Raw genomic sequence first — 20,906 nt, 5'->3', positions numbered from 1 at the left:
CCTTGTGTATGTATGAACGGTGCTAAACAAACATGTCGTTCCTCCGCTTGGACAGTAGGTGGCGGTAACGTTCCATTAAAAGGCAGCGACGCTTTAACGGAATAGGAGGATAACTCATTTGTTTGGAAAGATATAGGTTGTTATTATTATTATTATGATTATTATTAGTTATTTGTTTGTTTTTATGTATTTATTTGTTTTGTTTGTTTTAAGGTTATGTGATCCACACTCCAGACCAGTTGGTGGCGGTAATGCTCCAAAAAGTTGCAAAAAAAAAAAAAAAACTAGAAAGACCGGAAAAGGAATAGAAGAAGAAGAAGAACCATAGCAACGGTTGAAACAAAGATGGCGGTGTTTGGGCTCACTTCGGATCTATTCTGTTTGTTTCTCTTTTCCGTCGCCGTCACCGCGAGCGAGAATTCAACAAGCTACGACTTCAACACGACGTTTGGCGACCAGGACGTCACGAGCAACGTCACGGACACGTATACGACCGCGGAGTTCGACTGGCCGACCCCGACGCCGATCCACGGCGGCACGGAGGAGTCGGGGGTCCGGCCGACCCAGCCCGACGCGCCGCTGCCCGTCTCCGGCCGCCTGCTCGTCCCCGTCACCAACGGTAACCCGCCAAGACCGCCGTGTAGAACCGTATGTGACGTCACTTCGTAGATAACAGGGTATTATTGTTAACGGGTCCGACCAGCTAACTGGTTCACCAGGACCAAAACCGAGACCAGGCTCCAGGGTTCCTTCACCTTCTCCAAAGTCACATTCAAGCACTTTTCAAGCACTTCAAGGAGCATTTCCAGGTGCATCTCCATGCTTTTCCAGCCCCTTCCAGCTGTGGTAAACTCCATATTTGTACCAATCCAATGGTCAGTATTCAGTCTACTTATGATGTCACTTGTTCATCACATTAAATGAGATGTTATTGTCCTCTAAACAACCAACATGATGTTTGGAGACAGCTTTTTACAGAAGGACCACAAATGAAAGGAAAACTAATTCCACTAACAGATCCACAGAAATATAATCACCAACTATTTTCATCATCTGTTCATCATCAAAAGGCATTTTTCATAAAGAAATGTCAGGAAATGCTGTTTTCAGTCCCTCAAATATGGAGATCTTCTTTCCTCTGTTCTATCATAGATGTCATCACATACAACACACATTTATAGACCTTTATTAACACCATACTAAACATTCAAATGTTTCAAGGATTTCCAGCACCCGTACCAACCCCACTACGTCACCACAGAGCTAATACGCTGTTTATTGCTAGCACAACAACACTGACATGTTAGCTAACATCAACCAGCAAACTGTAAACTACGTCAACATTGCTCAAAAGGTACGTCGAGTGTAATAAACCAGCCTTTACGCAGTTTTCGTACACGACGACGTAATTACGTCGTTACTAGCCCCCGCAAACAAACAGTCCCGCATATCAACATCCCTTGTTGTTAGCTTACCTCACGCTGTTTTCGCGGGTTTTTCTTCCAGCAACGTAGATAAAACGACCCGTGTCTTCACTAGGTGTAATCCAGCAACGTTTCTGACGTTTTAACGCACTTTATCCGCTAAAACAACTGGTTTACAGTTAAGAAGACTCCTCAAACAAACTCCATGTCTGTCCACTGAAAAAACCCGGCAAAACAGCCGGAGGGGGTTATGGGAAATAGAGTCTTATAGTTGAGATACAACTATAGACTGTATACAAGAAGTGGACGTAGTTCACGTTCATTGTGGACTCCAGCTGTAAAGACTCCACTTAGGTATTTTGACCGTAGCCATCTTGGAATGTTAATGTCGCCATCTTGGATTTTGGTCGTCGCCATCTTTAAATTTTTTTGCAACCAGTAAAGGAAGTGACCATATTTGGACTGTGGAGGAGCAAACCTTACTGGATCTGGATCCATCTGGATTCTGGTGTTTAAGCTGCTAACAAAGTTAGGTTCATAAAGCTGCATTGTCTCTGCTGGCCACCAGGGGGCGACTCCTCTCTGGTTGTATAGAAGTCTATGAGAAAATGGTCCTACTTCTCTCTGCTGGCCACCAGGCGGCGACTCCTCTCTGGTTGTATAGAAGTCTATGAGAAAATGGTCCTACTTCTCTCTGCTGGCCACCAGGGGGCGACTCCTCTCTGGTTGTATAGAAGTCTATGAGAAAATGGTCCTACTTCTCTCTGCTGGCCACCAGGGGGCGACTCCTCTCTGGTTGTATAGAAGTCTATGAGAAAATGGTCCTACTTCTCATTGCTGGCCACCAGGGGGCAACTCCTCCCTGGTTGTATAGAAGTCTATGAGAAAATGGTCCTACTTCTCTCTGCTGGCCACCAGGGGGCGACTCCTCTCTGGTTGTATAGAAGTCTATGAGAAAATGGTCCTACTTCTCCTTGCTGGCCACCAGGGGGCGACTCCTCTCTGGTTGTATAGAAGTCTATGAGAAAATGGTCCTACTTCTCACTGCTGGCCACCAGGGGGCGACTCCTCTCTGGTTGTATAGAAGTCTATGAGAAAATGGTCCTACTTCTCTCTGCTGGCCACCAGGGGGCGACTCCTCTCTGGTTGTATAGAAGTCTATGAGAAAATGGTCCTACTTCTCTCTGCTGGCCACCAGGGGGCGACTCCTCTCTAGCATGATTTGTTCTCTCGGAGCTAAAATGATCCAAATTCAAGTAGAATCTTAGTTTGTTTTGTCACAGTTGTCTTACACTCAATACCTTCATACCTTAATGAGCAGCAACCTTGAGTTTGCTGCATAGCATTTCCACACACACACACATGTATAAACACACTGTTTGTGTTTCAGTCGGCAGCTTGTGTCCCTGCGACGAGCACGAGGACGCCTGTGACATCGACTGCTGCTGCGACAGAGCATGCAGCGAGGAGGCAGCTCTGTTCACCGGCTGCTCCGTGGACGCCGTCAGGCAAGTCCCCCACCTGGTCCTCCACCTGGTCCCCCACCTGGTCCTCCACCTGGTCCAACACCTGGTCTACAACGGGGGGTCTAAACTAGCCTACCATGTTTATATTTAATTACAGTCTAATTAAATCATGTTTTTTTTTTGCATGAAAAATTATCTTTAAAAACCACAAACAACATATGTGAAATTCATGGTACAATTCAAACGGTTGGAGGTCAGCTGGTAATAAAGGGACCGGTAAAAACTTAGAACCGTAACAAATGTTGATGGTGGTGATTTTTCCTTGTCGGGCTAATCGTGATTATCGTCACATGAGTGCATTAAAAAGCTGTCTAGCTCACTTTCATGAGACGTATAATATACAGGATACAAGTACATTTTTAAATTAATTGATCCTTTATGCATCGTCTTATTATTCTTTACTGGACTAGATGTGTGCCTTTTCTGTCATATGATACAAATATTTGTTTCTTATTAAAATGACAAGTGATTTCAAGAGGTTTTGTGCCATTTTAAGAGTTTTATCTCTTTATTTAACATCATCGTCGGTGTTTTGTGTTTGCAGCGGGCCGAAGCAGCTGTGCAGCCGCGACGTGGCGTCCTTCTCCCTGAGGAGCTCCATGGACGGACGCTCGGAGCTGCAGACCTCCGTCACCAAGGAGAAGAACTACCACGTCTTCTGCATTCAGACGCAGAACCGTGAGTTGTTCACGCCGTTCCTTTCCTACAGAGACCTGGTGGAGGGACCCCCAAGGCCTACAGAGACCCGGTGGAGGGACCCCTATTACATATCATATAATGTTCCTTATTAAACAATAATAATGTGTAGTGCAGCCTATAGTTCATGGATAACAGTCATTAACACAATAAATTAAAATCAAATTTAATTTTTGGAAGAAAAATAAGTTTGGGATCAAATCATTTTGGACCCCCTGCAGTAACTCTGTGGACCCACTAGGGGTCCCGGACCCCTGCAGTAACTCTGTGGACCCACTAGGGTTGAAGATCTCTGGTGTAGAGGATAAGGCTGGTTGTATTTTTCTGATTTTCCGAGTTTATAACGCAGAATTTTATTGTGGATATTTGTACATGGAAACAGACCTACGCCCTTCTCAGTTTCTGTCTGTCTGTCTGCCTGTCTGTCTGTCTGTCCAGGTGTTGATGGGTTGTCTCACCCTCCTCCTACGCTTCCAACCGACAGCAACTTTGACTCACTCTTCAAACAATCCTACAGCTTTGCTTTGGGCTCCGAGGCCGATGGAGCTGAGGTCCGGGCTTCGTCCGGCTACCAGGCGAGTCTCCGTCTAAAACCTGATCATGTCTGTGTTTTAAACATGATGACGTCTGTGTTCATTGAGTGTTCATTGTTGTGTTGTTCCAGTTTGGGGATGTGATGGAGGTGTCGGAGCAGAGTGGACGGAGGCGGAGCTTCTGGCTGCCGGCTGCTGGTGTCACGGCTGACTGTGTGGACACCAGTCCTGCAGGTAACCTTCCCTCCCAGCTCCTCCCCCTCCCCCCTTCTCCTCCCACCTTTAAACGAACAGTATTTATTTATTTATTTTATGATTGATTGTTTCCCGTTTGTCTTCGCCAGCGTTCCTCAAGGATCAGAGCAGTCGCTGTTCCCGCCGCGTGGTCCTGGACCAGGACTGTGGAGCTCTGCAGGCCCTCCACATGGACACCTACACGGACCTCCAGCTGTTTACTGTGAGTCCACGTTATTCTGACACACACACACACACACACACACACACTTTTTCCCTTTTTGCTTTAAAAGATAATCAGTTGATGCAAATTTGAAGACGTTAAACTAAATTTGTTTCCCTCTACAGGGGAAGATTAAAGGTGCAGCAGTAAGTACGCCAACCTTCCATTTAACTCAACAATCCCTTCATTAATCATTGAAATGAATTGACGAAGAGCAATTCATCCTTGAAGTGAAGAAACAGAGTTCTTGCTATGCCTTTATATACGCGTGTTCAGCCTCCATGATGTGGAGAGGAACAGGAAATGTAGCAAGAACATGTCACATAGTGCAACAGGTTAGCACACAGAAGATGCTGCAATGTGAGCAACACGTAACAATCTTTACATACAACTCACAGAGAAATAGGAAGTTTTCACCACACACACTGCAAACTATCCCTCAATACACTGTGTTCTATGTGATGACATCTATGATAGAACAGAGAAAAGAAGATCTCCATATCTGAGGGACTGAAAACAGCATTTTGTGACATTTCTTTATGAAAAATGTCTTTTGATGATGAACAGATGATGAAAATAGTTGGTGATTATATTTCTGTGGATCTGTTAGTGGAATTAGTTTTCCTTTCATTTGTGGTCCTTCTGTAAAAAGCTGTCTCCAAACATCATGTTGGTTGTTTAGAGGACAATAACATCTCATTTAATGTGATGAACAAGTGACATAATAAGTAGACTGAATACTGACCATTGGATTGATACAAATATGGAGTTTACCACAGCTGGAAGGGGCTGGAAAAGCATGGAAATGCACCTGGAAATGCTTGAAAAGTGCTTGAATCTGACTTTGGAGAAGGTGTTGGAACCTTGTATAAGACCTGAGAGCCGAGGATGAATCAGAAACATGTTTGGGTTAAATAAACGTTGACTGATGTATTTGTGACGCTGCTGGAGGAGGTTCCTGTGGAGGAGGTTCCTGTGGAGGAGGTCCCCGAGGAGGAGGTCCCTGTGGAGGAGGTCCCCGAGGAGGAGGTTCCTGTGGACCTGGTTCCTGAGGAGCTGGTTCCTGAGGAGCTGGTTCCTGTGAAACTGTCTTCGGTGGTCCTGCAGGCGGTCGACGGTACTCAGATGGAGCTGGAGCTCAGCGGTGGAGAAAACCTGAACCCGGTTCTGCTGAACCCCACCCTCTGTGCTAACGTGGTGCTGAAGGTGAGTCGACCAGGTGACCAGGAACAGGAAGTACCTGTACTTTTGGATTAAAAGCATCAATACGTCATATGAGTCCTTTAGAAAGAAGTGATGGTCAGCTGGACCAATGAGACGTCTCTCCGCAGGTTGCCTACGTGGTGAAGTACAACCCGACCGGCGAGGTGGTGAATGCGACGGCGTCTCTGGTGCTCGGGTTTGTCCGTGGAGCGGCGCCGACCCTGGAACAAGAGTTCAGCATCACATACGTCCAGGTAGAGTCTCAGTGAGACGTCGTCCAGGTTACCCACCACAGGGCTGTGTTTCTACCTGAGGTCACTTGTGTCTCTGAACCAGGAGGACGTGGAGCAGGTTCCCGTCAGCTACGGTGGAAATCCAGGTTATGTGGTTGGACGACCTCTGATGTCTGGAACCAGAACAGCAGAATATCCTTTAGTCGGTGATTAGAAACACCAGGAGCTGCCGTTTGATGAGTCTAGGATTTGTCCTTAACCGCTGTCGTCACGGGGATCGCTCGTAGCGTCGACCCCAGAGACACGCTGACTCTTCTCCACAGTGCTGAGGACCAGGACTGTCTGCGGGGACCACGTCGGCGCTCCCCCCTCCGGTTCGGTCTGGACTCCGTGTCCGGCTGCACATTAAGGCAGGATGTGTTTCCCGTTCACGTTTTGGGGTCCAGAGCTTCATGAGTCTGGTATGTGACGGTTTGTCTTTATCCCGGCAGGCTGGAGGATGCTGCCAACTGCTCGCTGGTCTCTCAGGTCCTCCTGGACCTGCTGAGAGGACCGAACCAGGACAAGTATGTGGCCTCGTTTGGAAACTCCCCGTTAGACAATCCTCTGGACTGGGTAGCGATCGAGACCAGCTACAGTCCCGGGGTGAGTCTCAGTCTCAGGTTTCAGGTGTCAGCCAAATCAGTCCAGTGATATCATAGTACTATACTTATATACTTATATACTTATATAATTATATTATACTTACATATAATATCTCTTCATTTCATCCCTGTTTCTGTTCCTGAAGTTTTCTTTTTTTTGCATTTTATTTATATATTTAATTAATTTCCCTTTACAGGTTGAGATGCTTGATGTTTGCCTTTGATAGAAAAATAGCTACAGATATTGAAACTGTTCATAACAAATATAAATATCACAAATCATCGGCTGAGAAAACCGGTTGAAACTTCCTGGCTTATAATTTTATTTTTCATATTCGGTGAGATTCTTACTTCTTTACATAATGTTGATGCAGCTGTGAGAGCGTTATGTAACGACCACGATCCAGCGGACTGTTTGTGTTTTGCAGGAAGCCCAGAGTTGCAGCATCCCGTTGTCACTCCATTTAGAAATCAAATGGACCAAGTACGGATCCCTGGTGAACCCCCAGGCTCAGATTCTGAGCGTCAAAGAAGTCATCCAAACCAACACAACCAGTTTGGTGAGTTTTTTTCCATAAATACTGGAAGTTAAAAAGCCGCCGTTATAATGTGATCTTCTCTGTATCTGGTCGTCCCTCAGGACTTGTTGTCCGGAGGCAGCAGCTTCCTGTCGGTTCAGAGCTCCGTGGCCTTCGTACCGGTTTCTGCCGCCGCTCTTCCTGGTTACAGAGCCACGCCCACCATCGACGCCAAACTACCCTTCGACTTCTTCTTCCCTTTTGTCTGAGCAGCCGACGGTCTGCACTGTTTCTACATGTTCTTGTATATTGTGTGACTAATGTAAATAGAATTTTTTATAAATTAAAAACAACATTTATTTACATTTTTTTTATTTTATTTTTTTACGCAACATACAAATAGTCACATAGCAGATCAAGATTTAGTTTTATGTACAAATCATCAGTGGGAGCAATGCTCCAAATATACACTTTCATGTAATTAAGCTTTAGGGAGTGACCTCCAGTAGCATTCATTAGACTGGTTTCCATCATTAGAAGGAGGAGAAACCTGGATCTACTTTCTCTTCAGGTCATCTGTTCACGGTGAAAGCCAAGCAGAATCAGACAAAAACAAATCTATTCCTTCATATTTTAGACCAAAATCCAAATATTTTTTTCATCCTGCAAACTAAATCAAAACGTTAAGCCCCGCCTCCTGTCTCACTCTGATATTCCTCGCCATCGAGGCCGGATGCTCTTCAAAATGCTGTTTCAGCTCGACTTTAAGTGTCTGTCAAATATGCGGGAGGAACTGTGACGTCAGGTCAGTGATAAAACGTTAATCGTGGAATGCAAAGCGTGAATATAGTGCAGAAAGGTACGTGATATAAACGACGAGTCAAAAGTCAACGCCGTTCTTCTTCAGGAGGTCTTGAAGTTTCTGGTTCTCTTGTTCCTAAGAAGGAGACGGACAGAGAGTCAGGACACGTTTGAAGGCATCACATCCATGAATGACTTAGCCTGAATGTTCTTCTGATCTAGAATGAAGAATGATTCACCAGTTTATCAGTCCGCTCCTGGAGCTCCGTGACTCTCTGGACCAGGTGGTCGTAGCTCTCCTTCAGCTTGTGGATCTTCTGGTCTGCACGGGTCTTCACCGACACCAGGATCCCTGCAACACAGGCAGACAGCGTCAGCTCAGTCTTTTATGAGATTTCACTGTTTCACTGTCAAAGATCAAGAGAAGCAACTTTAAATCATCATAAGAACTCTGCCAAAGAGAGCCTGAGGCTGCTGGTTTAGGGGAGTCCGGGCGTTTGGGTCCATAATCCCACTATCACTATTAACTATTTCATACCGTTGAGATTAGATTACATAAGTCATGGAAGGGAACTAAGCTAGCTAGTAGGTTTGGCTGGTTTTATGGTCCACCAGGTTTTTAGGAACCCGACGGTATGATTTAAAATCCAGACACTGCCTTTTCTATGATGCTGCATTGTGTTGTAGTGACCAGCAGATGCCACCAGAGGTCAGTGTCTCTATAGTGCAACAGGAAGCTCACAAAGATGGAGTTTTTTCGTCTTTTGTTGCCTTAAAAGCTGATAGTTTATAGTCTCTGTCCTTTATCTCCGGCCTCCGTGAAGGGTCACATCCATCCAGTTTGTGTTGTGAATGTTGCTGCATTTTGATCAGATTACGGGTGCAGCCACCGATCAGCTGACATTTATTCTGAGTAGTTTGACCGGTGGTCTCGATGACTCATCCAACTGACCGTTGATGATCCGGGCCACCCTCCAGAGTCGCAGCAGGATGAGGAGCCCCATCCCGTCGAAGGCGTCTTCGTGGAAGATGAACACGATGTCCAACACGAAGGAAACCACCACCACCACGCCGTCAAACACCTCAAACTTGTGCTCGAAGAACTCCAGGCGGTAGGCGAAGAGCTTCCCGGCCAGCTCCATCAGGAAGAAGGTGAGGACAGCCAAGCTCAGGTAGTGGAACACCTGCAGGAGGAACCCACGAGTCAGGAAACGCTACACGGTTCTGGAGAAGAATTGTGAGTTTGTGGACAAATCTCACCTCGGGAGCAAGGTGGCCATGTTCCAACTTGATAACAGACAGATCTATAAGCAGCTCGGCCAAAACAAAGAAGGCATCCAGGATCACCAGACAGACCACCAACACCTGGAAGCAGAGGAGACCGTCAGTAGGACGACATATGTGGAAACAAGTTATAAGGTCTCCAGAGAGAAATGACGAAGGCTGATAAATGTCCTCGAGTGATATCACTTGAGTCAGTGTCATTTCAAGTCTTCTTCAATCCAGCATGATGTTCATTAATCAATTATAGTCCATTTAGAGTCACAGAGATCAGCTGGATGTGGTTAACCTAACTTCCATTCGAATATTCACCTAACTCAGTTCAAAACTAGTAGATTCAGGACTTTTTCATGAACTGCTGTGAGACTGTGACAATATCAGACTCACAAATCAGAGTTTGCTTTGTCCAAAACTATCATTTATTTATATATGAGACAGAAAAGCAGAACAGTCACCTATTAAAAGCTGGAACCAACAAACATTCTACGTTCAGAACCGTAGACTATCAAAGAAGTGGACGTCGTCATGGTAACGTCACCTGTTGCTTTGTAGACTACAGTCCTAGGGGGTTGGCCTGTATGTTGGGTGTGTTGCAACGCTGCATTCTGGTCTGGTGGACTCTAAATGGACCTGTCAATCAGCAGGTAAGCCCCGCCCCCTAAAGCATCCCCTGCTTTCTGGTCTGGTGGACTCTAAATGGACCATAATGTACTAAATGAACATCATGCTGTAATTGTAAGTCGCTTTGGACAAAAGCGTCTGCTAAATGACCTAAATGTAAATGTAAATGCTGGATTGAAGAAGACTTGAAACTAGAGATTGAGACCATAAACTCATGTTTACAATGTTTACTGAGATAATACATCAAGAGAGAAGTAGGACCATTTTCTCATAGACTTCTATACAACCAGAGAGGAGTCGCCCCCTGGTGGCCAGCAGAGAGAAGTAGGACCATTTTCTCATAGACTTCTATACAACCAGAGAGGAGTCGCCCCCTGGTGGCCAGCAGAGAGAAGTAGGACCATTTTCTAATAGACTTCTATACAACCAGAGAGGAGTCGCCCCCTGGTGGCCAGCAGAGAGAAGTAGGACCATTTTCTCATAGACTTCTATACAACCAGAGAGGAGTCGCCCCCTGGTGGCCAGCAGAGAGAAGTAGGACCATTTTCTCATAGACTTCTATACAACCAGAGAGGAATCGCCCCCTGGTGGCCAGCAGAGAGAAGTAGGACCATTTTCTCATAGACTTCTATACAACCAGAGAGGAGTCGCCCCCTGGTGGCCAGCAGAGAGAAGTAGGACCATTTTCTAATAGACTTCTATACAACCAGAGAGGAGTCGCCCCCTGGTGGCCAGCAGAGAGAAGTAGGACCATTTTCTCATAGACTTCTATACAACCAGAGAGGTGTTGCTCCCCGGTGGCCAGCAGAGAGGATGACAGTTTAAGGCACTTTAGCTTTGGATTCACTTCTCAGAAACTGCTTTATTCATGTTTCCACCACAAAAGAAGGACCCTCATTGACTCGGACATCGTGTTCATGTATGAAACCAACACGTTCACTATATCTTGGGATGGAGAAACCGTAGATGTTGCGTTGGCGTACCTGGAAGTGTGCAGAGCTGTAGAGGCGTTGCAGTGAATCCCTGAAGGTCAGCGAGGTCGGGAACTGGCCGGTGGCCGGACTCAGCTCCTCGCTGGTCTCGTGCAGCTCCTCCTCCTCCAACTGGACCGGCTGCTTGTCGCCCACGGTGGTGAAGTAGCTCAGGTACCGAGCCATGGCGGCGGCGAGCCCAAGTCTTCAGTTCAAACGTGCATCAGAAGCAGGAAGACACAGTACCGACGCCTCACACTGCAACTTGGAGAAGGTTGTTCTGTTGTTTCAGGAAGCTCGTGGACTCGGTCAGACATCTGTCCACGCTGAGCTCATAAATGTGACATGTGGGAGGATTTCTCCACACAGACAATCTGAGGCAACTTCTGCTTTAAAAACAAAAAAAAAGAGGTTTGCAACATGTTATTGAGAAAGCATCTGAATCTGGTGTCAAAAGGAAGCTGGAAGAGTCTTGTGATAATCATCTCTTAAAATGGCACTTTAACTTTCTGGAATCACTTTTTTCAACATTATTTTTACAACACATTTATTTTTGGGTGAAAACAATCAAATAATCCAAAATAAAGATGACATTAAATCATAAAGTCTCCCTGCATGAATATAAATAAAAATACATTCATTTTTGTTTGCTCTAAACTCTCTATTTTGCACCATGACCATTGTCGATTTTCCCGAATTTATTGTGTTTTTTAATCGCGATAAAATTGAATCGGGGATTCTAACTTCTTTTTTCTTTTACACAGATCGATTAGATATTGATCCATCCACAGCAGTTAGTGGTAGCAGAGTCATGTGATCATCCAGAGTTGTGGGTCTATTTTCTCGTGCGGACTGACTAAACTGTAAACAAGAAGAGAAGAAACGCGAAGTTTGGCGGATTTCACGCAGCAGTTCGTCGCGTTGAGTTTTGTCGCACATAAGATAAACTCGTGATGAAAACATCCGTCCTGTTTGCAGACGCAGCGGGTTTCCTTTACTCACAGCAACGTCGTTGCACAGATTTAGCGCGTCATCGGTGACGTCGTGCCTTTTTGTTCTTGAGACTCATAACGTTTAATATCTGATATATAAAGTCTTACCTTTTAATTCTTCTCTCCACCACTTTAAACCACAACGCTGCTCTCTGAGACATCCGAGACATCAGGATGCTGCTCTCTGATCGGATCCGGTCCGATCAGAACGGACCGGATCCGTTCTGATCCGGTCTCTGCAGCATCCTGCAGAACTACGTTCACAAATCTGGAGTTTTTAAATCAACTCATCTGTCATTTCATTCACGATACACTATTAAAACACACAGGCCTGCTGATTCCAGGACGGTCGGATCGCCCTTTAAGGCACCTGGCGTTTCTAAAAACTCAAATTCCTGTTAACGCGTCATGCTACGTCACAATATTTACCAGCCGAATTCAAGTGCTGCTCCTAATCTGTTCTGGGCGACGTCTTTTGGGATGATTACCTGTACACTTGCATGTTTTCCAGACAATTAAGTTTAAATTAGCCTGATTTGTGAATCAAGTTCGCCATGAAATAACATGCAAATTTCCCCTATTCGGCATTTCCCAGGGGAATGTAGCATCCTGTTATGCTTTCTTCTCTCTTTTTTTGTTTTCTGGCACTTTTCTTCACACGAAAGGAAACACGTGGTTTCTGTGTTCAATGTTTATTTAAAAATGTATTGGAGGGACTATTTCCCTTCATCCAATCAGTAGCCGAGTAGGCCTTTAACCAGGATTATATTAGCTGTGTTCCTACTATTATGTGTTTCAGGTAACTAAAGGCAGCACTTTCACACGCTTTAAACAAACCTGTACTTTTATTATTTTTAATAATCCCAGCTCCAACTCTGCTCTGATAACTCGCAGGTCTGTGGCCATCCTGCCACCTGCTGGCAGTAGCTAGTACTGCACATATGTGAGGAACATACGGACGTTCAAGTCTGGAATTCATGTGGTGGAAAGATATTACTGGTGTAATTACAATAGTGAACAAAACACTAAAGTATTCTATATGATCACTCACATTAAAATAAAAAGGACGTTTAAGTTTAAGTTCAAATTTTATGTATTGCTATTGTAGGGACATTACATGTAAAAAAACATTTATATTTAGATCTGGATTTGATCAATCATGATAGAGATGTGAGATTACAGAGTGGACGTGAAGGATTCAGTGTTTGTTCCAGACCGACGGTTCTTAAGGACTTCAGACCGACAACGACTCAGCCTGACCACGGAGACGACAAACGGCCAACACTGAACGTCTGCAGCGTTTTACTGTCGAGACAAAGTTCACGACTTCACTAACAATCATTCACCACAAAACACTAACACCTTGATTTAGATACGATAGGCCACACGGTCCTCAGACCATCATGTACTAAATGAACATCATGCTCTCATAGACTTCTATACAACCAGAGGAGTCTCCATTAACTAAATTCAAGTTGTGTTCACAGTTTGATAAAATACCCCACAATTACAGTTTTACTGTCATTTCATTTTTATTTGTCACACGCTGCATTTTGAATTTGCTGCTTTGTATTCATCATTTTACATCGTTTGGCATTCTGACAGCAAAAAAAAAGTATTTCATTGTACAAGAAGTTTCTTTTCTGTTCATAAATGCTTTGAATGTCGACTCTGGACAGAGACCAGAACTTCTCCACTTCCTGGATCACACTGCAAGACAAAAGCACAAGAATGAGCCGCCGGGACACAGAACAGGTCCCAGAACAGGTCACAGAACAGGTCGGGTGTAACGGACGATTGTTTCGGGTCTTCAGTCAGGTTCTGGTAAACGGCATCTACTTGAACCTGTGCCTAAGTCCTGAATTTCTCTCCCAATGCTCAGATTCCACCACAGAGAGGAGGTCACTCTGTCATGGGAGTACAAGATTGGTGGTTCAGCTCTCGTTTCCAAGCCGACAGGATGTCACACATACCTGGGTCGATCTCAGGTCCGGATCAGTCCCGGGTCCGGATCAGTCCCCCGACAGCGTCTCGTGATCCTGCAGAGAAACGAGCCGTCAGAAACAAGGAGCCTCATGGATCACCGCTGGCCGTCGGCTGCTGCGCTCAGAGGTTAAAGGTCACCACGGTGTTTGTCAGCATGATGTGTTATAGTTGATCATCACTGCATGTTAATATGAATATATAAGTCAGATCATCACATACCTACTCAGTCAGCCGTCATGACTCGGTCCCATAACGAGCATCTGCAACATCCAAGAGGAATACATATTTAATATTTGTTACAAACTCGGACAATATAACATCGTCCTGCATAATTAGACGGATCAATTATAAAACATTTGTGTCCTGTAGCCAAGAGCTTCATTAAGAGCTTTCCATGTCAAAGGTCACGTCTTGCTCATGGCGTCTTTACTCCATTTTTACTAGAACGATAACACTAGGCCCGCTGGTGGATCAGGACCGGGTGTGGTTGTGTGGCCCTGCACTAGGCCGGCCCTGCTGGTGGATCAGGACCGGGTGTGGTTGTGTGGCCCTGCACTAGGCCGGCCCTGCTGGTGGATCAGGACCGGGTGTGGTTGTGTGGCCCTGCACTAGGCCGGCCCTGCTGGTGGATCAGGACCGGGTGTGGTTGTGTGGCCCTGCACTAGGCCGGCCCTGCTGGTGGATCAGGACCGGCCACTCTCGCAGGGGCCCGGACTCTGCAGCAGCCCATCAGCAGCAGCCTCCAGAACGGAGGCCGCGACGCTGAGGGCCGCTACAGAGACTTCCTCTCCCAGCGCTGTAACACTGATCCAGGTACAGCACACCTGGTCAGCTGACTGAGCCCTGGGTCCGGACCAGAACCACCACGTGGCCTTTAACATTGCAGGTTGAGTCCCCATGATGAGTTCCGTGTAGTTACCTTCAGCCCAGGGGCAAGGCAGGCCTCGGTTGGTAGTTCTATCCCATCGCTGTTCAACAGGTTCAACGGGAGACCCGGCGACTCTGAAACGGGACAATAATGACGTCACACATCCAGTACGGTAAACATCGGTACTACTGGTTTTTATGTTTGCTCAGAATAAATTTAAACTCCGGGACTACAGTATTCAGTCACGTGTTGGGGACTTGTCCGTGTCACGTGGTCGGCAAGACAGCAGCACGTTCCGGTTAAAGCGCGTTCTGGACGGCGATCCACCGGAAACCGCCACGCCATTCACGCTAACGGCTAGCTGGCTGGCTAGCAGCTACGCCGTTCATGGATAACACGTGCTAGCTCGAAGTCGCGCCATCGAGGCGGGTTTTTAGATTCATATCGCCGAAACAAGAGTTTTCATTCCAAGTTAACTTCGGGTTGTTGAGCCGCTAACGTTCAGTTTTAACATAAAACCGCCATTTCAGCACAGAAACGCCGCTACAGCTACAGAGCTAACCGCGTCACTGGTCGGTGACGTCACCGTCTCAGTCACTAAACTAAGTTGTAATTCATAATATGTATCCCCAAAAAGTAATAAAAGTCTCACTTTAGCCGGGAGAGAGTCCAGAGGTCGTCTAATCTCCATCCTTCTAGAAGACTGAGAGGCAGGGCGGGGCTCGCGCTTCGGATTATATAGGGTACTCTGCCGCGGTGCATCGTGGGAAGGGAAGGTCTCCCAAAGATCGTCTAGTTGGCAGATATACCACTAACCCATCTTCTCCTGGAAGAAAAATGAATAAAAATAAAAAAATAAAATAAAACAGACGGAAGCACACGGCAAGAAAAGCAAAATGAAAAAAATAAAAATAAATAAAAAGCAAAATAATGAGAATCTTTCTCAAAATCGTGATTTAGTATCTCAAAATATAAATAAATAATAATAAATACAAATTATTTAGTACCTCACCGTATAAATACAGGGGATAGGTTAATTGGTGACTCTAAATGTCCCGTAGGTGTGAATGTGAGCGTGAATGGTTGTCTGTCTCTACATGTCTCCCTGTGATAGACTGGTTACCTGTCTGTCTCTACATGTCTCCCTGTGATAGACTGGTTACCTGTCTGTCTCTACATGTCTCCCTGTGATAGGCTGGTTACCTGTCTGTCTCTACATGTCTCCCTGTGATAGACTGGTTACCTGTCCAGGTGAACCCTGCCTTCACCCAATGACAGCTGGGATCGGCTCCAGCCCCCCCGCGACCCTGAATACAGGATAAGCGGTAGAAAATGGATGGATGGATGGACGTATAAATACATAATTATAAATAATAATAATAAATAAAAATAAATTATTTAGTATCTCAAAATAATTAAAAACGTTCTCCAAAAAAATATTATAGTAGCTCAAAATATAAATAAATAATTATAAATAATAATAAATAAAAGTAAACAATAAAAAATAAAGGGCTGCACGGTGAGAGGGTCCCGGGTTCGATTCCCGGGTCGGCCCGGGTTCCTTCTGTGTGGAGTTTGCATGTTCTCCCCGTGTAAGCGTGGGTTCTCTCCGGGTTCTCCGGCTTCCTCCCACAGTCCAAAGACATGCAGGATGGGGATAGGTTCATTGGTGACTCTAAATGTCCCGTAGCTGTGAATGTGAGAGTGAATGGTTGTCTGTCTCTACATGTCTCCCTGTGATAGACTGGTTACCTGTCTGTCTCTACATGTCTCCCTGTGATAGACTGGTTACCTGTCTGTCTCTACATGTCTCCCTGTGATAGACTGGTTACCTGTCTGTCTCTACATGTCAGCCCTGTGATAGACTGGTTACCTGTCTGTCTCTACATGTCTCCCTGTGATAGACTGGTTACCTGTCTGTCTCTACATGTCAGCCCTGTGATAGACTGGTTACCTGTCTGTCTCTACATGTCTCCCTGTGATAGACTGGTTACCTGTCTGTCTCTACATGTCTCCCTGTGATAGACTGGTTACCTGTCTGTCTCTACATGTCTCCCTGTGATAGACTGGTTACCTGTCTGTCTCTCCCTGTGATAGACTGGTTACCTGTCTGTCTCTACATGTCTCCCTGTGATAGACTGGTTACCTGTCTGTCTCTACATGTCTCCCTGTGATAGACTGGTTACCTGTCTGTCTCTACATGTCTCCCTGTGATAGACTGGTTACCTGTCTGTCTCTACATGTCGGCCCTGTGATAGACTGGTTACCTGTCTGTCTCTACATGTCTCCCTGTGATAGACTGGTTACCTGTCTGTCTCTACATGTCTCCCTGTGATAGACTGGTTACCTGTCTGTCTCTACATGTCTCCCTGTGATAGACTGGTTACCTGTCTGTCTCTACATGTCTCCCTGTGATAGACTGGTTACCTGTCTGTCTCTACATGTCTCCCTGTGATAGACTGGTTACCTGTCCAGGTGAACCCTGCCTTCACCCAATGACAGCTGGGATCGGCTCCAGCCCCCCGCGACCCTGAATACATGATTAGCGGTAGACGATGGATGGATGGATGGATAAAAAATAAATAATGTTTAAAAAAATATTTACAATGTCAAAATAATGAAATTAATTATCCAAAAACTGATTTAGTATCTCAAAATAATGATTTCATACCTCAAAATAATGACATACACAAATTCTTATTCAGATACTAAGTCATTCATTTGAGAAAATTTCTCATTATTTTGAGAAAGTTTTTCTTTTTTCGAGCAGTGGCAGTAATGGCCTCCCATACAGAGAACCTTGGTGGGAAAATATGAATGCATAGCCACGAGTTAACAGGGCGTGTTTTTATGACGTTATAGACATAATTAAAGCATCTGATCAGAAAATGGAGGACGACGGTACATTTTCTCTGCTTTATTTGAGCTTGTTTGTTGTGGTTTGTGACATCCAGAACATTTACAGAGAGAGATCCCACTTTAAGGGAAAAAGGAACCGAAGACGTAAATGTGGTGTTGGTGCACCATGGGTAACGTAGTCAGAAGGTTATCACAGATGGAATCACTGAGGTGTAGTTTGCAGAGTTCACACTCCTGAAAAAGAAGAAAAACAAGTTTTATCTCAATGTGTTTCTAATTGAATGAGTCTTACAGACTCAGAGAAAAGGAGCTGAAACAGAATATGATATCAAGACTTAATAATTATAATAATTCGTAAGCGTCAAAGTCATTTCAAAGTCAATGTAGCTAAGATTTGATTAACTTAACCTTCCGATTTTATTTTTATTCAGGAGCTTCCAGATATCTTGATCTTAACCCTCAACCCTAATTAGGGATCAAACCTGTGAACGTTGACAGCGATGATGCTCTTGACAGGCGTGCTCTTTGGGCCGGGAGCAGGACGGAAGATCGGCTCCTGATTGGTCCGTTTGGATGGGCGGATGACGTACGGATCAGCAGAATGAGGCGGATACGAGTCGAACGTCCCGGCTTTCATTCCTCCGATCTCACAAAGTCACACAAACATGAAGACACGTCAGTTCAGTAACACATCAATGCCGTTGATCCACCAAGAGGGAGCCACCTTTTTGCTGGGCGACGTGGGCTTGAAGGGGACCGCCGGGGCCTTCTGTGGGCCGGGGAGGGGCTTGTGTGAAGGTGGGCGTGGCCTGTCGCTGCGGTACGGATTTCCTTGGAAGTAATCTCTGGGGTGAAGGTTGAGTTTGAAGGGTCCGTTTATGATCTTGGAGCGATCCATTGCTGCCTCCTTCTGCATCACACACACACACACACACACACACACACACACACACACACATACACACACACACACACACACACACACACACACATACACACACACACACACACACACACACACACACACACATACACACACACACACACACACACACAAACACACACACACACACACACACACACACACACATACATACATACACACACACACACACACACACACACACACACACACACACACACACACACATACACACACACACACACACACACACACACATACACACACACACACACACACACACACACACATACACACATATACACACACACACACACACACATACACACACACACACACACACACACACATTTAAAATCACAAACTTGGAGGGAAACTTTGTGCGTTGAAACGTGAGTGCTGATATTTCGTAGTTTAAATATTTCGTAGTTTTAAATATATATGGTTTATAATGTATATGATTTGCGTATGTACGTTGTTGTATTGATCAAATGTATTATTATTTATTGTTTTCTGTCATTTCTCTGTTATTATGCAGTGATTGTGTTTTATGTTCGGACCCCCTCGATGATACCTCTCAGAGGGTTTATCCTAAATTAACTAATTTCACGATATCATCTCCGTTGTACACAGCAGCATCTCTACGAAGGTTTTAAACATCGTAGACCTACTAGACCCCAACAGGTCTCAACTGAGTCCTGGATGTTCCGTATTGCTGCGTCAGCGTTACCTCCAGGACGTCTCGGCCTCGGCTGTAGGGCTCCGAAGCGTACGGATCCATTCTGGACAGCAACACATTGGGATAGCTGCAGGAGGCAACATGGACGTTTACTTCAGCTGCACCACAACAGTGTTGTCATGTGTGTTGCCGTGGCAACGTTGACCTAAAATGAGTGTGACACGCGTGTTCTTGCCATGAACCTGTAACAGCTGCCCTTCTTGGGCGGTGAGGTGACCACGTTGCGTCCCGGAGAGCGCCGAGGTTTCTGGGCCACCGATAGCGGACTCATGGCCTCCAGGGGTCCCGACAGAGTCCCGTAGTAAGACCCCGATCCACAGCTGGAGGCAGAGGAGGAAGTGATGTCACGGTGAGTCAGAAACATGATGATGATGTGTTAGTGTTTGGTGATTCCTCCTCACGGCTTCTGGGCGGCGTTGGCCGGCAGGAAGGCCTTGCCCAGGTTCCTCTTGGCCTGCTGGATGCGGTTCTGGCGGGCCAGCCTCAGCGGGTCGCTCAGCGCCTCGCGTTCGAATATCCGCCTGAAGGACCGGTCGAAGAAGCCGCTCTGCAGGGCGCAGCGCTGCCTGGCCACGCCCACCTGCATCTGCGGGTGGCGGTACGCCGACGCGTTGAACGGACCTGCGAAGCGGGAAGACATTTCTGATGATGACATCACCAGACAATGGGAGGTCAACGAGGTCAGGAGGCGGAGACATTTAACAGGAAGTCACAGAAACTGTCACATCCTGTTAGATGTGATTCTTTAGTTTATCCGCCACGTTGGATTTATCTATATTTGTTCGTGTGTATCTGTATTCTATTCGTTCATAAAGCGTGCTGTAGTTGGTCGTGATGAGTGCTTTATTGTTATTATTGTTATTATTATTATTATTATAAGATGTTTGGTAACAGACTAAACCTTGATTGCATAACATGAGACCAACAGCCTTCAATCTGCTGTTCAATATTAAAACTACACAGCAAGTCGGACACAAATCTACCCAGCATGCATTGTGTGGCGATCGGTGGTGATGGATTCTGTGCAGGCGTGATTCTCCGAAAGAAAGTAAGTTATACATAAACTAAGGCCTTGTAATGTTTAAGGTCAGTTCTTTTATTTGTGAACTGAATCTTTGGTTTTTGATTGCTTTGTTTTATTTTGAAGTAATCAGTAATAGATGATCGATAGTTGATCAATAGATGATCAATAGTTGATCAATAGATGATCAATAGATGATCAATAGTTGATCAATAGATGATCGATAGTTGATCAATAGATGATCAATAGATGATCGATAGTTGATCAATAGATGATCAATAGATGATCGATAGATGATCGATAGTTGATCAATAGATGATCAATAGATGATCAATAGATGATCGATAGATGAATCTCCTTACGGTCGACAGACGAGGTGAACTTGTCTCCCACAGAGACGTAGCTCATCTCTTTAAAGACACCCAGACGCTCCATGTCACTCTTCAGGTCACCTGACGGCATCTTATTATAGGCTGGACACACACACACACACACACACACACACAGACACACACACACACACACACACACACACACACACACACACACACACACACTCCTGTAATACACATGAGTGAAGAATGACATCTGTCGTTGTAAAGTGAAATACA

The 20,906-nt window shown here is 45.4% G+C and overlaps 3 protein-coding genes and 1 long non-coding RNA gene across 10 annotated transcripts in view; 1 reads left to right on the top strand and 3 right to left on the bottom strand.

The window, feature by feature from the left end:
* The first annotated feature begins 339 nt into the window (after positions 1-339).
* Positions 340-7,597, top strand: tctn1 (tectonic family member 1). Of its 3 annotated transcripts, none has more exons than XM_084010428.1 (14): positions 340-619; positions 2,815-2,932; positions 3,495-3,628; positions 4,085-4,221; positions 4,311-4,413; positions 4,524-4,636; positions 4,762-4,782; positions 5,603-5,842; positions 5,968-6,093; positions 6,176-6,264; positions 6,345-6,489; positions 6,571-6,717; positions 7,145-7,276; positions 7,357-7,597. In XM_084010428.1, exons 1-14 carry the CDS (start codon positions 346-348, stop codon positions 7,501-7,503), a joined length of 1,926 nt encoding a protein of 641 aa, XP_083866554.1. In that variant the 5' UTR covers positions 340-345; the 3' UTR covers positions 7,504-7,597. The 3 variants fall into 3 exon arrangements, with proteins under 3 accessions (XP_083866554.1, XP_083866553.1, XP_083866552.1); XM_084010427.1 differs by having other exon boundaries at positions 5,588-5,842; positions 6,345-6,482; positions 6,564-6,717; XM_084010426.1 differs by having other exon boundaries at positions 5,588-5,842.
* A 21-nt stretch (positions 7,598-7,618) lies between these two features.
* On the bottom strand, positions 7,619-12,060 carry hvcn1 (hydrogen voltage-gated channel 1). Of its 3 annotated transcripts, none has more exons than XM_084010446.1 (6): positions 12,009-12,060; positions 10,921-11,297; positions 9,296-9,400; positions 8,988-9,219; positions 8,275-8,387; positions 7,619-8,171 (listed from the first exon to the last, which is right to left on the bottom strand). In XM_084010446.1, exons 2-6 carry the CDS (start codon positions 11,092-11,094, stop codon positions 8,115-8,117), a joined length of 681 nt encoding a protein of 226 aa, XP_083866572.1. In that variant the 5' UTR covers positions 11,095-11,297; positions 12,009-12,060; the 3' UTR covers positions 7,619-8,114. The 3 variants fall into 3 exon arrangements, with proteins under 3 accessions (XP_083866572.1, XP_083866570.1, XP_083866571.1); XM_084010444.1 differs by having other exon boundaries at positions 10,921-11,294; XM_084010445.1 differs by lacking the exon at positions 12,009-12,060 and having other exon boundaries at positions 10,921-11,434.
* A 1,353-nt stretch (positions 12,061-13,413) lies between these two features.
* LOC311013672 lies at positions 13,414-15,561 on the bottom strand. The gene is made up of 5 exons (XR_014597175.1): positions 15,407-15,561; positions 14,806-14,888; positions 14,106-14,146; positions 13,874-13,939; positions 13,414-13,610 (listed from the first exon to the last, which is right to left on the bottom strand). It is a non-coding gene; the product is annotated as an uncharacterized lncRNA (long non-coding RNA).
* A 2,196-nt stretch (positions 15,562-17,757) lies between these two features.
* cfap96 (cilia and flagella associated protein 96) overlaps positions 17,758-20,906 on the bottom strand; it is a 3,266-nt gene continuing 117 nt past the window's right edge. Inside the window, exons 2-8 of one of the 3 annotated variants that reach the window (XM_084010439.1) lie at positions 20,658-20,757; positions 19,676-19,895; positions 19,457-19,594; positions 19,266-19,341; positions 18,338-18,523; positions 18,096-18,259; positions 17,758-17,847 (exon numbers count right to left, since the gene is read on the bottom strand). In XM_084010439.1, the coding sequence (XP_083866565.1) occupies positions 17,793-17,847; positions 18,096-18,259; positions 18,338-18,523; positions 19,266-19,341; positions 19,457-19,594; positions 19,676-19,895; positions 20,658-20,757 (939 nt within the window). In that variant the 3' untranslated portion in view covers positions 17,758-17,792. The remainder of the gene's footprint in view (positions 17,848-18,095; positions 18,260-18,337; positions 18,524-19,265; positions 19,342-19,456; positions 19,595-19,675; positions 19,896-20,657; positions 20,758-20,906) is intronic. The other 2 variants (XM_084010440.1, XM_084010441.1) reach the window with 2 other exon arrangements.

Source organism: Eutrigla gurnardus (genome assembly GCF_963514095.1).
Source record: "Eutrigla gurnardus genome assembly, chromosome: 5".
NCBI classification, from domain to species: Eukaryota; Metazoa; Chordata; class Actinopteri; order Perciformes; family Triglidae; genus Eutrigla; species Eutrigla gurnardus.
Note: the sequence above shows the minus strand (reverse complement) of the source record. Positions and strands in the feature narration are given on the sequence as shown.

Coding starts and splice junctions, on each gene's coding strand:
- tctn1 (XM_084010427.1), top strand. CDS start 346: ATGGCGGTGTTTGGGCTCACTTCGGATCTATTCTGTTTGTTTCTCTTT. Junction 3,629..4,084: donor CTGCATTCAGACGCAGAACC/GTGAGTTGTTCA, acceptor CTGTCTGTCCAG/GTGTTGATGGGTTGTCTCAC. Junction 4,222..4,310: donor GGGCTTCGTCCGGCTACCAG/GCGAGTCTCCGT, acceptor GTGTTGTTCCAG/TTTGGGGATGTGATGGAGGT.
- hvcn1 (XM_084010446.1), bottom strand. CDS start 11,094: ATGGCTCGGTACCTGAGCTACTTCACCACCGTGGGCGACAAGCAGCCG. Junction 9,401..10,920: donor ACAGCTCTGCACACTTCCAG/GTACGCCAACGC, acceptor CTCTGCTTCCAG/GTGTTGGTGGTCTGTCTGGT. Junction 9,220..9,295: donor ATGGCCACCTTGCTCCCGAG/GTGAGATTTGTC, acceptor TTCCTCCTGCAG/GTGTTCCACTACCTGAGCTT.